The sequence below is a fragment of the Lycium barbarum genome, chromosome 3, assembly GCF_019175385.1.
Source record: "Lycium barbarum isolate Lr01 chromosome 3, ASM1917538v2, whole genome shotgun sequence".
Taxonomy (NCBI): Eukaryota; Viridiplantae; Streptophyta; class Magnoliopsida; order Solanales; family Solanaceae; genus Lycium; species Lycium barbarum.
In genome coordinates, this window is record NC_083339.1 from 140,397,991 (window position 1) to 140,412,753 (window position 14,763).

The 14,763-nt window shown below is 36.1% G+C and overlaps 1 protein-coding gene across 3 annotated transcripts; it reads right to left on the bottom strand.

Annotated features, from left to right (window-relative positions):
* Positions 1 to 1,718: 1,718 nt before the first annotated feature.
* LOC132633029 (factor of DNA methylation 1-like) lies at positions 1,719 to 8,306 on the bottom strand. Of its 3 annotated transcripts, none has more exons than XM_060349223.1 (8): positions 8,233 to 8,306; positions 4,964 to 5,861; positions 4,308 to 4,489; positions 4,035 to 4,124; positions 3,567 to 3,854; positions 3,185 to 3,403; positions 2,059 to 2,296; positions 1,719 to 1,981 (listed from the first exon to the last, which is right to left on the bottom strand). In XM_060349223.1, exons 2-7 carry the CDS (start codon positions 5,859 to 5,861, stop codon positions 2,066 to 2,068), a joined length of 1,908 nt encoding a protein of 635 aa, XP_060205206.1. In that variant the 5' UTR covers positions 8,233 to 8,306; the 3' UTR covers positions 1,719 to 1,981; positions 2,059 to 2,065. The 3 variants fall into 3 exon arrangements, with proteins under 3 accessions (XP_060205206.1, XP_060205207.1, XP_060205205.1); XM_060349224.1 differs by having other exon boundaries at positions 2,064 to 2,296; positions 8,151 to 8,280; XM_060349222.1 differs by having other exon boundaries at positions 8,151 to 8,280.
* Between the last annotated feature and the right edge of the window lie 6,457 nt (positions 8,307 to 14,763).

Below are 14,763 nucleotides of genomic sequence, written 5' to 3' on the forward strand. Positions count from 1 at the left end.
CAAAGATAAGACCTGATACTTGCTGCCATGTAGTTTTAATCTACTTTTGCGCGAGCTTGTTATTTAAGTCTTTGTAAACTGGAAATCTCAGATTGAAAACTATTTCCAAATGTCCCATCCTGCGTTGATTAGCGAAAAGACAACTGCTTTTTACCTTTCTGATGTAAGATGTTTGCCTCAAATCCCAAAAAGTGGGTTTACTGACTGATATCATGTTTGGACCTGATCCACTATTGAAGAACTTGTTCAGGTACAGTTGAAGTAAATACTTGGAAGGGTTTGAGATTAGAAGAGTCAATATCTCAAAATTTTCCATGGAGGCTTTCGTGGTTTGTTGAGACTGTAAACATTATACGTTGACTAGTAGAATGATCAGGAGGCTAGAAAACCTGTTTGTGCCACCATTTGATGATTTTCCCTATTTAGTTAACCCGTTTGGGACACAGGGTTCTGTTAACCTTTGTTATGAATCAGAATGGTGAAAATGTATTTCAGGTTTCTGTTTGCTAACCTACAGGCTGCAAATAACAGTTCATTTCTAGGCAAATTTAGCTCAGTTTTTGGTTTAGCAGACAGAAAATATTGGTATAATACTTCATGTGCCACTGCAGGGACTGAAGCTTCTGTTTGCGTCATGCATAAACATGGGTGTGTGCTGAGCTACAGACTTCCTAATGGTTTGAGGAGCAGGATCCTGTTGGCTTGTTTGGTTATGACATAATTTATGTTAATGTAAATGATAACATGGGCTCAAAGTCCAATTTATTAGTAATTTTATTGGCTGGAACCATTGCAATTGGTCTAACAGAGGGTTCACTCTGAAGGTCGGACCCTCCTGTGTTTTATTCTTATTGTCATTGAAACAATGAATACCTCTAAGCTTGGTGGTGTTTTGTTAGGCGCTGTAACTCTTGACCATTGATGACTTCTCAGTGAGAAGCATGTACGGTAAAATGCTATCAGCATAGTCAAATGTTGTCCAGTTCTATTAAAGAAAATACTCTGATACTCTGTCCTCTTACGGATGTGTTGTGTTCTTTAACTGGGCTTTATACCTTGGATGTAGTCTGGGTTGAATAATGGCTGAATTAGTTAAGACTATAGTTCTGGGCTTCTAGCTGTATATTTATCTTACTTGTGCTGCTCCACTAGCCCCTTAAGACTGATGTCTTGCAAATAGACAGCACCATCCTTGGCTATACAGGCCGTGTAGCTAACCCAAATCCTGAAGAGTGAATGTTTTTTACTTGGATCGACATGCAAATGTTCTCATCTCACATACACAAGACAAATAACTCGGGATTGCCCTTTGAAGACTTCCTTCGGATTTTCTAGTTAATTGCATTGAGCTGAACACAAGGAACTATAGTGAACGCTATTGGTTATAAGACATTTTTCTCCCAATAAAATAACTGGTTTTATTCTCTTTCTCCGTTGGCATTCTTCATTTTGGGGGAAGGCAGTTGAATGACATGGGGTTTAGTAGATGAGTGATCTTTCACCCTTCGAAGTAGGTCACTATTGGTTATAAAGACAAAATTGCATACTTTGGATATTCCCACGTGAAACCTGCACAGAATTTCATCTAAACACGCCATGCTGTACAGTGGATATAGAGCTATCATATTTCTAGATACTTGGTATTGGACTATGCATTCTCTCTCGAAGGACAGAAAATCTGATTGCAGAACACAGTTTCAAATGAAATCAAAAGACAATTGAACATTTTAAAGCACCCTTATCAGCCGCATATGAGAGTCGATAATCATATTTTCAACTGCAAACAGTCAAGCCCCACAAAAGGATAATCTCCACGGAGTCGTGGTTTTACAGGCATCTTGAAAAAACATATAGGGGCTACCTGAACTAGTCCTGCAGCAAGACATGCCAACTACCTTGCAAACATGCACATATCTGAATCCCAAAAGCGCATATGTACATCCACCATCAAAAAGTAACTACTCTGGTACATCCCTGATCCCTAAAGTAAGAGCAAGTTTAGATGTAAGCAGGAATCCCATCTGACAACCAGAGAAAGGAGAGGATATAGAAAAGCACCTAACTATCATGCCCTCTTGCGTTTTTGCGTCTTCAATTGCTTGAAAATGAAACTGGTTACTTCCTTCAGCGTGGCCTTCCTTCCTTCCTTGAAATTCCATAGCTCAGGAACTGCGTACCTACCACTTGGATTGTATTCCTCTATCTCATTCAGAGCTGCAGTCACCGCATCGCAAATTTCATCCCCCAATTCCTCCTTTAGCTTTCGTATTTCTTCATCATTCTCATCTATTACTCTCTGCATTTGCAGACTAATGGTCACACCCCAAGCTATCAACACGACATGACAAGGGTTCTCCCCCTCTTTCTTTTGCTTGTTTAATTGTTGTAAAGCAGTATGGATAGTATATTTTTGGGACAAAAATGCAAAGTTGTTTTTTTTTTTTTTTTTGGTAGTATCCAAAATATTTTCATAAAAGATACCGAGTAGTAAACTTCAATTAGGTAAGCAATTTAACCCTCTAGTTATTTTGAGCAGTCAAGGTGACCCTAAACTATTCAAACATTGTAATCATAACATTTCTATTAGATTACATAAATGTTACTGTTGTAACAAAATTACATTGATGATTGCAAATGTGATTTTGCGAGGGGCAATTTAGGTATTTTGAGAAGAGAAAACTTAAAAGAAGAATTCTTAACATTATTCTTTCCAAATATTCTTAAAGAAAAAGAAGAAGAAGCAGACCTAAGATTTCATAATACAATGCTACTTGGAGATTCCCGGTGTCTTTATACTTGGAATATGGGAGAAGAGATCCCATATTTCTCCTAAGGAGAGTTGATCAAGTGACAACCTCCATCTCCAAATATAAGGTTAGGGTATCAAGTCACAGCAGGGAAAGATGTGGGAGAGATCCACTGTGGCCCTCATGCAGAGGGGTTCGCGGGGTGTGCTTCACACATAGATAGTATAGGGGTAAAATTGCTTATCTAACTAAGGTTTAAGGAGTGGCAGCACACTTTGCCCTTTAATGAAGCTCTTCCACATTGACCAGATGCAAATGAGAAAAAAGAATGGATGACCTTGGATACTAAGAGCAAGAGAAGTCCTGAGTGCTTTAACAGAAGGAACTAAATTGGCAGAAAAAGGGATACACTGAAATAGCCAAATGAAAGAACAAACCTCTACATTTGAATCATCAACCCTGATTGTTTTAAAGGGATGCCAGTCAGGACCTTGTATTTTTGCCTGCCACAGAGAAAGATGTTCTATGGCCTTGATCTCAGCTTCCTGACTTGGAAATCTCAGCTTCAATGCATTATGAAAGGCCTTTGAATCAATTTCCCCCATTCTTTTTATCCCAATATGGGCTCGCCCACTGCTCAATATCTCAAGCAATCCCTAAAGAGAGGATTATTGCAAATAACTCAGCATGATAAGTAATACAATGTTACAACAAGAAACTACATCACCATCAAATGCTTGTATGGATTCAACATGTCATAAGGTTTTGACTGCATAAAGTAATTGAAAATCTTACTGCAATCGATACCCAATATCATACCTTTTTCAATGTGCTCCGTGCATCTTGCAACTCATCATTACTTTGGCGTTCCTTCGCAAGGAGAGTCTGGTTTAGGGACTCCATACCATCCATCTCCTCCATTTTATCTTTCAGCTCCTCATTCATCTCCTTAATCTTATTCTGTACAGCTGCATCGTCATTGCCTCCAAGGTGCTTCATAACCTCTAGTTTTCCTTTAAGTTCTGCTATTTCCATTTCCAGCTTTTGCTTGGCATCAATGTCCCGCTCTAGCTCAAGAATCTTTTTCAAGGCTTCCTCCTTCTCCCTCTGGATATATAACATCAACATGAGTAAACCTCTGTTTACTTTGTGCTAACAACAATAGCAGAAACCCCAACTTGCAGGTTTTGCAAGAACTATATGCAGAAATAGCCTTAATAAATAAATAAATATATAAATACACGCAAACACATGAAAGAGAGAGAGACATGATTATGAATGACACACCTTTTGTTCTTCAACCAGTCTCAAGACATTCTCATCAGCTTTTCTTTGCTCCACAGAGGCCATTTGAAGTGCTGAATTTCTCACATCATTCTGAATCAACAAAATAAAATTCAACACAGTATAGTTGAAAAGAGTTGGCTTTAGAGGACTGGAAGCTTGCAAGTTACATTCCACCGACATAATATAGGCACAAGCAAATGTAAATCATTGTCGCTCTATCATGATAAAGAGAAATATTTATATATAATTTTGACTCATGCTGGAATCTGATACCTGTTTCTTCTCCTCATCAAGCTTTTGCTTCTCTCTCACAGTTAAAGCTTCACGTTTATTCAGTTCTCTGCTCCAAGAATCAAGCTGCTTCTTCTTGCTCTCCAATTCTAGACTCAACATTTCTTGCTCCAGCAGGACCTTCTGTACATGCTCACGTGCAAGGCGTTGCATCTTCCTTGATTCTGCACCAAGTACACTTTAGTTAAACTCTAGAAACTAGTGCCACTTTGTATTACCTGATGAATATCCAAAAAAGGAGCCTCTCTTGGGAAACACCCTCCTTTCCCCAATACACTTTTCAAAAAAAAAATAAAAAAAAATGAGGAGCCTCTCTTTACCTTGTGATGTTTGTCAAATCAAGGATCTAGAATCACCTTACTAGTTTTCAAAGCAAATGTAAGATGCTTAAAGTTAGTTACATACTGAATAAAACCATTTACAACAGACAAGCTCTAGCAAATCCCTTTCGTCCAAGTAACAAATGAAACAAGCTAATTTTAGAGTAGATTAAATAGAACTGGCACTTTACAATGTCACATATATACATTCTCACCTATCAGACATGTGGTAGGGACATCAGATAAGAAACATAAATTTCATATATCATCTGCAGACCCGATAAAACAATTAAAAAGAAAAAGTTTGCAACTGAAGACCTTCAAAAAAAGAACGGTGTAGCATGTCTTTCTCCTCGAGCATCTGACGAAGAGACAGCGTATTGGAATTGAATTTTGTCTGCAGCTCATCCAGATTTTCATTTTTCATGTCAAGTTCATTGGTTAGACCCGCTATAACTTCCTTTCTACCGTGTTTTTCTTCTTTAATAAGGTCAGAGATAGTCTTCAGCTTCCCCTTCTCTCGCAAATATTCTCCTATAGCCCCTTCGGCTATATAATCATCTTCTCGAGCAACCCATCCATATAAATTTGGATCAGGGCGACTTCTATGGGATTTCCATTCTTGTTTGCTGCAGTGAGAGGCTTCAAACGACTTCTCAAATTCCATTGCACCCTTAAAACCAGTCCAATCACTATTGAACCTCACAACAGCTTTAAAGACCTTTGCTTGGTTATCACAGAAAAACTTAACTTCCAAAGGCATATACAGGGAGAACTTTTTCAACCAATACTCCTTGTCATCTAGAGATCTTCCATTTGCGGTTTCCTTTGATATATTAACAACAACCCCAGTCCAAGGCCAAACAAACAGTTCATCTCTTTCAGGTTCTGAATGCTCTGGTGTCACAGCACGTTTAGGTATTGGCTCAGCCTCATTTACTAGGTCTGTTTCCAGATACTTTACAAGTGCTAAATGGTTTGCCTTCTGTTTAGCTCTTCGGTTAGAAGAACCCTTGCTAACCCCTTTAGCATGTTGAAGAAGGTCTTTGTACTTGTAGTCTTGTTTTTTCTTCCCTGCACAGAAGGGACATCTAAGGGACCCGTTTGGACCCTTCACTCTCAGTTTTCTGGTTCTTAATTCTTCATAAGGCTTCTCTTTGAACTCAAAAATCTCAGAATCACTCAAATCTGATTCTTCGCCTGAGCTGCTGCTCATCTGAATTAATAATAAAACAAGAGTTCATTCTAAGGAATGTACATATAGTATAATACAAACAAATATCACGGCAAATCAAGCTAAATCTTAAACAAGCAACTTAGAGGAATTGAGTCATAGCTGAAAATGTTACAAATAGCCTACAGCACATGTAAAAATCAGTAAATACACAGAAACTATGGCACGAGCAACTAAGAGGACTTGAACCATAGCTGAATATGGTACAAATAGCATGCATAAATCAGTTAACATATAGAAACTTTAAAAGAAGCAGCTTAGAGGACTTGAATCATAGCTGAAGATGTTATAAGTAGCCTACGGCACCGGTAGAAATCAGTTAATATACAGAAATTGCTGTGCAAAACATTGACTGCAACAAAGTACAAAAATTAAAGTATTACGAGTCAACTGAAAGAGAGAAATCAGTAGCTTCTGAAGCAATACCGCTGAAATATACCATAAAATTATGGACAATAGATACTACTTGTTGAATATAAAAGGGTGTTTTGACTGACAAAGTATATTTTCGCGACAATCCACCAGACCTACCACTTGATAATTAATGTAGACTGAAGAACAATATTAGAGGAATATATTATGATGTCTCAGGCAAAACCTATCGTTTTCCTCAAGTTAATAAAAGAATATTCAGACGAAAGTTAAAACCAATTTCTGATTTGTAATTTATTCAATCTCGGAATGATTAAAGTGCACTATTTCCGATTACTGTAATTAAGAAATCCTAACAGTAGTCAGAATTATTTTAAAGATGAATCAAAAAATTTATCTAGCGATCAATGTAGCTCTCTCTACACATGTTAAGAAGCTGAAACTCAAAGCTACCCAAGCTGTCAGTGAAAACCGTCCAATTTGCACTTTGATGAGGCATAATAGAATTTACCAAAACTCTAAACTAGAACCAGAAGACGACCAGGAAGTAAAACAAGTAGATTAAAGATCTGTTTGGAAAAATATAGCTCAAAACAAAATAAAAGAAGAGTTTTATCAGAAGTGTAAAATCTTGTTAAAATATCAAGGGTGGGGTTCATGTTTACTAGACAAACTAATGCATAACCTTAATGAACAGCATGAACTAAACACAACCATAAGCCTCTTGGAGAGGGGGATAAGTTCTTTGTGCACTTGAATTTAAATACTTAAAACTGTGGTAAGGAGAAGATTACTAAATATTGACTTAGAGCCCATTGGACTCTGTACAATCTTATCCTGAAGAATCAGTTCATAAATACAGGTTTCAAGTCTCTACCATGCAATAGATTACTAAGGACCCGTTTGGCCATGAGAATTATTCACTTTTTTCCAGAAAAATATCTGAAAATCAACATTTGGCCATGAAAATTCCAATTACAACTTGAAGTTGTATTTGAAATTTGGAAAACATCTAAAGCCCTGTTTTCACTTCCAGTAAATGACCCGTTTGGCCATGAGAATTATTCACTTTTTTTCCGGAAAATCTCTGAAAGTCAGCATTTGGCCATGAAAATTCCAAAAACAACTTGAAGTTGTATTTGAAATTTGAAAAACACCTAAAACCCTATTTTCACTTCCGGTACATACCCGTTTGGCCATGAGAATTTTTCACTTTTTGCAGATTTTTTTTTCACTTTATTCGTTTGGCCATGAAGTTGTATTTGAAATTTGAAAAAACACCTAAAACCATGTTTCCACCTTTTTCTGTTTCAATACATTCAAACAACCAAATATCCTTTGCAAAAACTATAACCAAACATAACTCCATTTTCAACTCCAACTTCTAAATTCCAAATAAAGTGAATAATATTTGGTTTTCATGGACAAACGCCTACACAAATTTTCAAATATTATTTTGCAAAAAGTATAACCAAACACAGCTACATCTTCAACTCTGACGTTCAAAAATTCCAAATAAAGTTAAAAAAACATTTGGTTTCTATGGCCAAACGCCTACTTACAGTTGAGTAACATGTGTTAATATAAATAGTTATAGCTAAGAGGTTGGTCACATTCTAAAAGACAACCCAAGAAAACCCCATGTTCCAAACACACACACACAAAAAGAAATGGAAGCAAAATAACATCTACGATTAAACGAAAAAACCAAATCGCTCTAATACTGCAAAACCCCAACACCACAACACCCACAGAACTGAGGCAGAAAAAAAGGTGTAGACAACAAAAATAACATGCTTCAGCGCCAAAAAAAACAAAAAAGGAAAAAAAAAAAAAAAAAAAAGGCCATTGTAACAACAAAGTGGAGAAAGAAGAAGGGTTCTTTCTGCACTGTTTCACCTCTACAAAAGGAAGTGATAAAGTTGAAAACAGAAATGTGTATGGAAATAATATGCTTTGATGGAGTAGAAACAACAAAAACCTAAAACTGATGAGTAGCCAAAGAAGAGTGTCCGTCGTTTGTTCTGCTTCACCAAGAAACTGCCTACACTAAAGTTTTGTCCGCTACTGGCGGATGGATGCCACGTGTAAAATATCAAATTCTTCATTGGCGTGTTAAAATTATGCCTAAATGTTGGTTAATTAATACGAGTGGTAAATATTATTATCATAATTTATAATTTATAATTTAATTATAATAAATTAGTATCAAATTATATCGCATTGGAATTTCGAGAGCCACCCAAGTTTTTCTTTGATCAGAATTTTTTTTTATATGTCTTTAAATATTTTAAGTTGTTAATTATTGTGCTTTCTTACGTAATTTTTAAATATATAAATTTTATTTAAAAAAATTTAAAACTTCTATGTCCGAATTGACGGTCAAAGTTTAAAAATTTGAATCTTAAAATTTTCAACTTTGCCACATAATTGGGATATAGGGGATAATACATATACTCGAGTTTAAAAATATTATTAAGTGCATAAATAAATAGGTGAAAGAAAACATGAAAGGGTCTCATCAAGTAAAATAATCCTAAGTCTTTAATGTTGCTATTGTAGATGTCTTCATTTTCGGACGAAGTAGGCAAATAGTAATCGTTAGAATTGTTATTTAAAAAAAAACAATCGAAATTTATAAAATATTTAAAGTTAGGAGCCGTTTGGACATGAGATGAAAACATGCTTGGACATGCAATTTGAATTTCTTAAGTTGCATTTTTTTTATAAACATAAAAATCCTACAAGTTGTGAAAACTATCAAAATTTTCCTAATTTTTATACAATCTTACCAAATGAGTAAATCATAGTTCATAATAAAATTAATACGCTACTAGAATACTTTTCTAAAAAATACAACATCAATTAATCTTTAGTTCAATAAAAAGGAAAATTTAACATGAATAGTAATGTAACTACTCTTTAATATAATCCTCCCACATGGTAAACATGATTGATAAGTATATTTTACCAACTTGCAGATTAATATTTGATACAAATGGTTGGTAAACATGATTGGTAAATATATCTACCAACTTATGAATTTTTTTTACAAAATATAAACGTATAGGTCAAATTTTACATTTATATTTTTTGAAATTATGATTTCAAATCCCAAATCAAACCTTTTTAAATAATTTAGAATTTCATCTCATGAGATGAAATTACATCTCCTAGCCTACTTAATATTGTCTTATCAAACTTTTGACTTCGGGTAAGAAGTTTGAATAGCCAACACTTAAACTTCATACTCGAAGATTTGTTAGTTCAAAAATTTAGACCCAATGGTCTGAAGCTTTTCGAATTTGACTAAATTTTAAATAACTTTTAAAAATTAAATTTATTTTAGACGGTACTACTTGCACCTTTGACCCAGGCATTGATTGGAAATTGAAATGTTGCATGGAGCTGAATGATCCCATTGAATATTGGGCCTTTAAAAATTCCTATGTTAGCCCAAGAAAGATAGCGGGCTTGTAATGGACTTGTTAGTTCGGGTTCATTTTTGAAAAATTTACTTGTCATATCTACCTCTAAGACCTATTTGTAAATAATAATTATCTTTTATTTTATATATTTTTTATAGCTAAAATATTTTCTTAAATTACACATCATAACATGTGCCCTTATTTCACAAGTTCAATTAATTTTCCCTCACCTCCCAAATCTATCTTCTTCTTTTCTCTCTCTCTCTCTCTCTCTCTCTCATCACCCCCCAGATCTGTGAGATCTTTGTGGAGTATTTTTTTTTTGTTTACCCAATTAGAAGCCAAAAAAAAAAAAACTCCACAAAGATGATGATGATATCAATATTCAGTTCATTTGATGCTCCCTCCGCTGAGATTTTTGGCCAAAAGGTTAACAGCTCTTGGGCACATGCTAGTTCTGAGAAGAAAAAACAACAACATGTAGTCGGCCCTCTTGTATCTGATCGCAAGGCCACCGCTTCTCCGCCGTCAAATTCTTCAATCGGTGGTTTGAAGAAGGCCGGAGAGGTGGCGCCGCCGTCATCTTCAAAATCGTAGTCGCGCCAACAACAACAAAGGAGCAGTGGCAGAGCCACATGTAGTTGAGGGGGACATCCCTTCGTCGGAAAATTACGCTGTGTAGTTAGGTAAATTTTTTATTTTTATCTATATATATTGCATATTGACAATCCTTGGCTTTTTCGTGAATTTACTTCTTTATATTTTGACATCCCTTATTGAAAATTCTACCTCCGCCACTGCAAAGGAGGCCAGGTTTTGCGCCATCTTTCCATCCCATTTCAGTCTAAAGTGTATTTTATATTTTCGCCGGACATTTGACCGGATTTGACTGTATTCTCCATTTTTTAAAATGTGTACATAGAGTCTATTTTTTTGCATTTTTACAGGAGATCCGACTGGATTTGACTGTATTCTCCATTTTTTAGTATACTTAAGAGTGCATTTTTTTGTATGCTTGTATTTCTATATTTCGAAGGAGAAAATGTTTATTCAAATACACTAGAATACAGTGTATTTCTTAAAAGGATTTGCATGTATTCATCTTCTTTTGGTGTAAATACAGTGGTATTTTATATTTCGCTTATATTTTTTTGTATATAGTGTATGTTTTTGTATTCGATTGTATTTCTGTATTTTGAAGGAGAAATTGTGTATTTGAATAATCAAATACACCCAAATACAGTGTATTTTTTAAAAGGATTTGAATGTATTCATTTTTTATTTTTCTTTGTGTAAATACAAATGAATGTTTCAAATATAAAGCCTATATTTCTCCACTTTGTTTTCACGATATTTGTATTTCGTTATATTTCAAAACAATGAAATACAACTGAAACCATATAAAAGGTAGCTCCAAATATAGAGCCTATTTTTACTCCACTTTGTTTTCATGTTTTTTGTATTTCGCTGTTTTCACTCGGCTTGGTCTCGCTTCCTTCCCTCACTATTCCTCCCTATTAAAAAGAGCGATTGAGAATCTCGAGAACCTTTCTGAGCGTCTGTCTTTGCGGCGCGATTGGAAAGAAAGGAGTAAACAATTCTTTTACTGCCTTCCATTCCACTATTCTGATTGAATTAATTGCTCTTCCGAACGGCCAAGTCATTATTGGAATCTAAAATACACCACTTCAATAAAAAATAACCACTGCAAGATCAGAAATAATTTGAAATCGAAATTCGCGACTGTTTTTATTTGAATTAGCTTTTGTTGATAAAATTCTATAATTCTCAATTATCCTCCCTGTTTTTTTATTTAGATTTTGTTTTTGTGAATTTTGAATTCAAAAACGTTACTGTAGAAGGAGAGAGAATCCTGAACACTTAAGGAACGATAGGCTGTTACGCGTGTATTATGGACCCATTGATTTCGGTTGCAATTAATAGGATATTTAGTTCTAAATTGTCACGACCCAAACCAATGAGTCGTGACGAGTGCCTGACCTCTAGCGACCAAACACCCCTGTACTCATATCTGAACTTTATTGAACATCAAGGGCCTATAAGTGACTTAAATTGTTCTCATAAATAGGTGACATCATGAACTTTATACAACCTGTATATACATAAACATGTTGAAAGAAACAGTGCAAGCCAGCTGGGCTGCTAAATATATTGTACACAAAAGAATAGAAGCCGATAAGGCTACATCATCTGACTAATACATGCAACTGTCTACAGACCTCTACTGGAATAAAAGCTGTAGAAAGGACGGGACAGGGCCCCGTCACACCCATATGCTTGTACATCTCAAAAGACTAACATACCAAAATAGACTATAACTCCGGATCAATGGAGCGCACTGACCACTGCTGGATAAAAGTCCTACTAAACTGGACCACCTACCGGTCTACCTGAACCTGCCGCCATGAACGTAGCTCCCGGAGCGACGGGGAGTCAGTACGGATAATGTACTGAGCATGAAAGACATAAGAACAACATGTATATATAAGAGCCATGAATAAGATTTGAACTCCTAAGCTGAAATGACTATCTGCATGTACTTGTATGAACTAGTATCTGTATGTATCTGCAAAAATCTGTATAACTGACAATGCCTCATTGGGCGCATAATATGCATGCTCCTGCCTATATATATATATATATATGCGTATATAACGCTGTCAAGCCTCTATGGCATCCCATCATATCATGTGGGCCTCTTTGCGGCCATCATCATATACATTGTTGCGGTACGTATAGCCCGGTCCTCATATCATCATCATGGTGCACCAGCTGATCATGTGGTAATGCGTATATAACGCCTATTCATTTCCCCATACCCCATATACATATAATATTTGCGTATATAACGCCATCTGGTCACGGGTCATTATGCATATATATTGATGAATGTAATGCATGAATAACTATATACATAGAACTGGACCCATGAACAGAAGGAATAATCATAAACGGGGTACATGAACATCAAAGACTGAAGTACTCCTAATGCTTCTAAGAGCAGAGTAATATGGAAGCTTGCTTACTCGTTTGTTTATTCACATCATAAAGTCATGCCAAAAGAAAGAAAGGATAGCCTTAACATACTATGAAGGTATCCAATCGTCCAACTTCTACCTCTCGAACTTGTAAGTCTACAATTAAGATAACATAGGCCTTAATTAGACTATTTACCTTGCTTACTAACCATCTTTAGATACATATAGAGCTTAACGAATTATGGACAACATGTTCCTTGTAAGCTCAACAACCCTTCGACTTCCCATTCGATCCAACATCAACCACAATACTCACAACAACAATAACAACACTTATATATATCAAAATATACTTAAATCCATTTCCAATCATATCTTAAAATAACCCCAAATCACCATCTTACCCTTCATCAACTTACCACTTCCATAAGTATCCTCTCTTCACTTAAAACCACTAAAACTCTTGATAATTTACTTAAATACAAGGGTAGAAATCATTTACATACCTTGAGGGGTCTAAGATTCCAAGGATCAACTTCAACTTCAACTTCCTAAGCTCCACAACTTTGAAGAAACCCTAGAAATAACCTTCCTTTCCACAAGCTCGGGTTTACGAGGCTCGAATCTTGTCAAATCACCACTATAATGATAGAAAAAGTTAGGCGTAAATATACTAGGGTTTTTCCCCGACTTGGAAGAGAGGAAATTAGAATCAAAGTCATGGATCACATATTTATACTCGAAATTAAAAAGTCCAGCGGTACAGTTCGACGAGAAGGTCGACGACCCGTCGATGTGTCGACGGTCTGTCAACTTGCCCGTCGACCTACACCTGTAGATTTCAAGGCTGCAGAACCCTGTCGACGCCGTACAACGACAGTCCATCGACTATGTCGACGGCCCGTCGACGATGATTAGTGTCTCTAGATTTCTCAGATTCAGCTCAAGTCGCGTCGATTCGGTCAACTTCTAATCCTGTAAATTACTAGGGATACCTGTTGGTACCCTTGTAAATGGGGTAAGACACTTTCTATCTCCAAAACTCGGACACGGGTCTCAATTCCAAAGGCATACCCGACTATGAAACCATAGGTTTTTACTATGACGAGAACAAGAGGCGTAACATAAATTTTCAACCGATTTTTTTCCTCGCCCCTGTTATTAGATACGGACATTGCGATTATGTAAATATAGAGAAATACACACGAGACTACCCAAAGACTAGCTACAAATTGTAATATTATAACTTATAGTTATAATACGTTACCAGGTACTAAAAAATAGCTATTTATGTAAGTCTCTCTTCATTTTTTGGCGCGGATCTTCCTTCTTCTAGGGTGCTTTTTAGTTTTTGACCCTCAAATTAGTGGTCTTTAATTTTTGTCCTTCACCGAGTTTCTAATGTTCTTGTTCAAACCCAGCTTAGTAAAAAAGAGAAGGAATTTCGCAAGGCAGAGATTTGCATTCGCAAGGCAGAACTTTCAAGTCGCTTTTGTTGCATTTTTTAATTTCTGTTTTCTAAATGCTTGATGGTTGTAAAATTGCAAGCAGTGATGGTTGTGCATGATGACGTAAATGGATCGATTGAAAAAATCAAGCAGTGGTATTGTCACGCCCCGAACCATGGCCTGGGTGTAACACGACACTCGATGCCTGACTACATATGACCGAGCGAACCACATGACTTGCGGACTCAACATGAGCATGAACTGATTCGAAATAAACTATGAACATGCATGCTTTAAGTAAAACGTGGGACCATAAATGATAAGTCTGAAAATATCATAATATCATAAGGCGAAATAGTCTGAATAAACATAATAATAATGAGCGAAAATGGCTAAATGACTCTGAATATCTAACATAACATAACTGACTAGCCTATGAAACCTTTGACATGAATCTGACTACCAGACTGTTTACGGGACAAGGCCCCTGGCATACCGTAACTGCAAGACTTAAATAAACATAAGTAAAGCTAAAACCCCGAATAGAATAGGGCTTACCAAAAGCTGATATGTGTTGAGTCGTAATGTAGTAATCCGTCGTCCTGTAAATCTGCATCGTGAAATGCAGGCCCCAGGC

What these genes read in the sequence shown, in the direction of transcription:
- LOC132633029 (XM_060349223.1), bottom strand. Translation starts at nt 5,861, where the DNA reads ATGAGCAGCAGCTCAGGCGAAGAATCAGATTTGAGTGATTCTGAGATT. An exon ending in TTGATGAGGAGAAGAAACAG is followed by an intron (nt 4,125 to 4,307) that starts GTATCAGATTCC and finishes TTGTTGATTCAG; the next exon opens with AATGATGTGAGAAATTCAGC. An exon ending in CACGGAGCACATTGAAAAAG is followed by an intron (nt 3,404 to 3,566) that starts GTATGATATTGG and finishes TCCTCTCTTTAG; the next exon opens with GGATTGCTTGAGATATTGAG.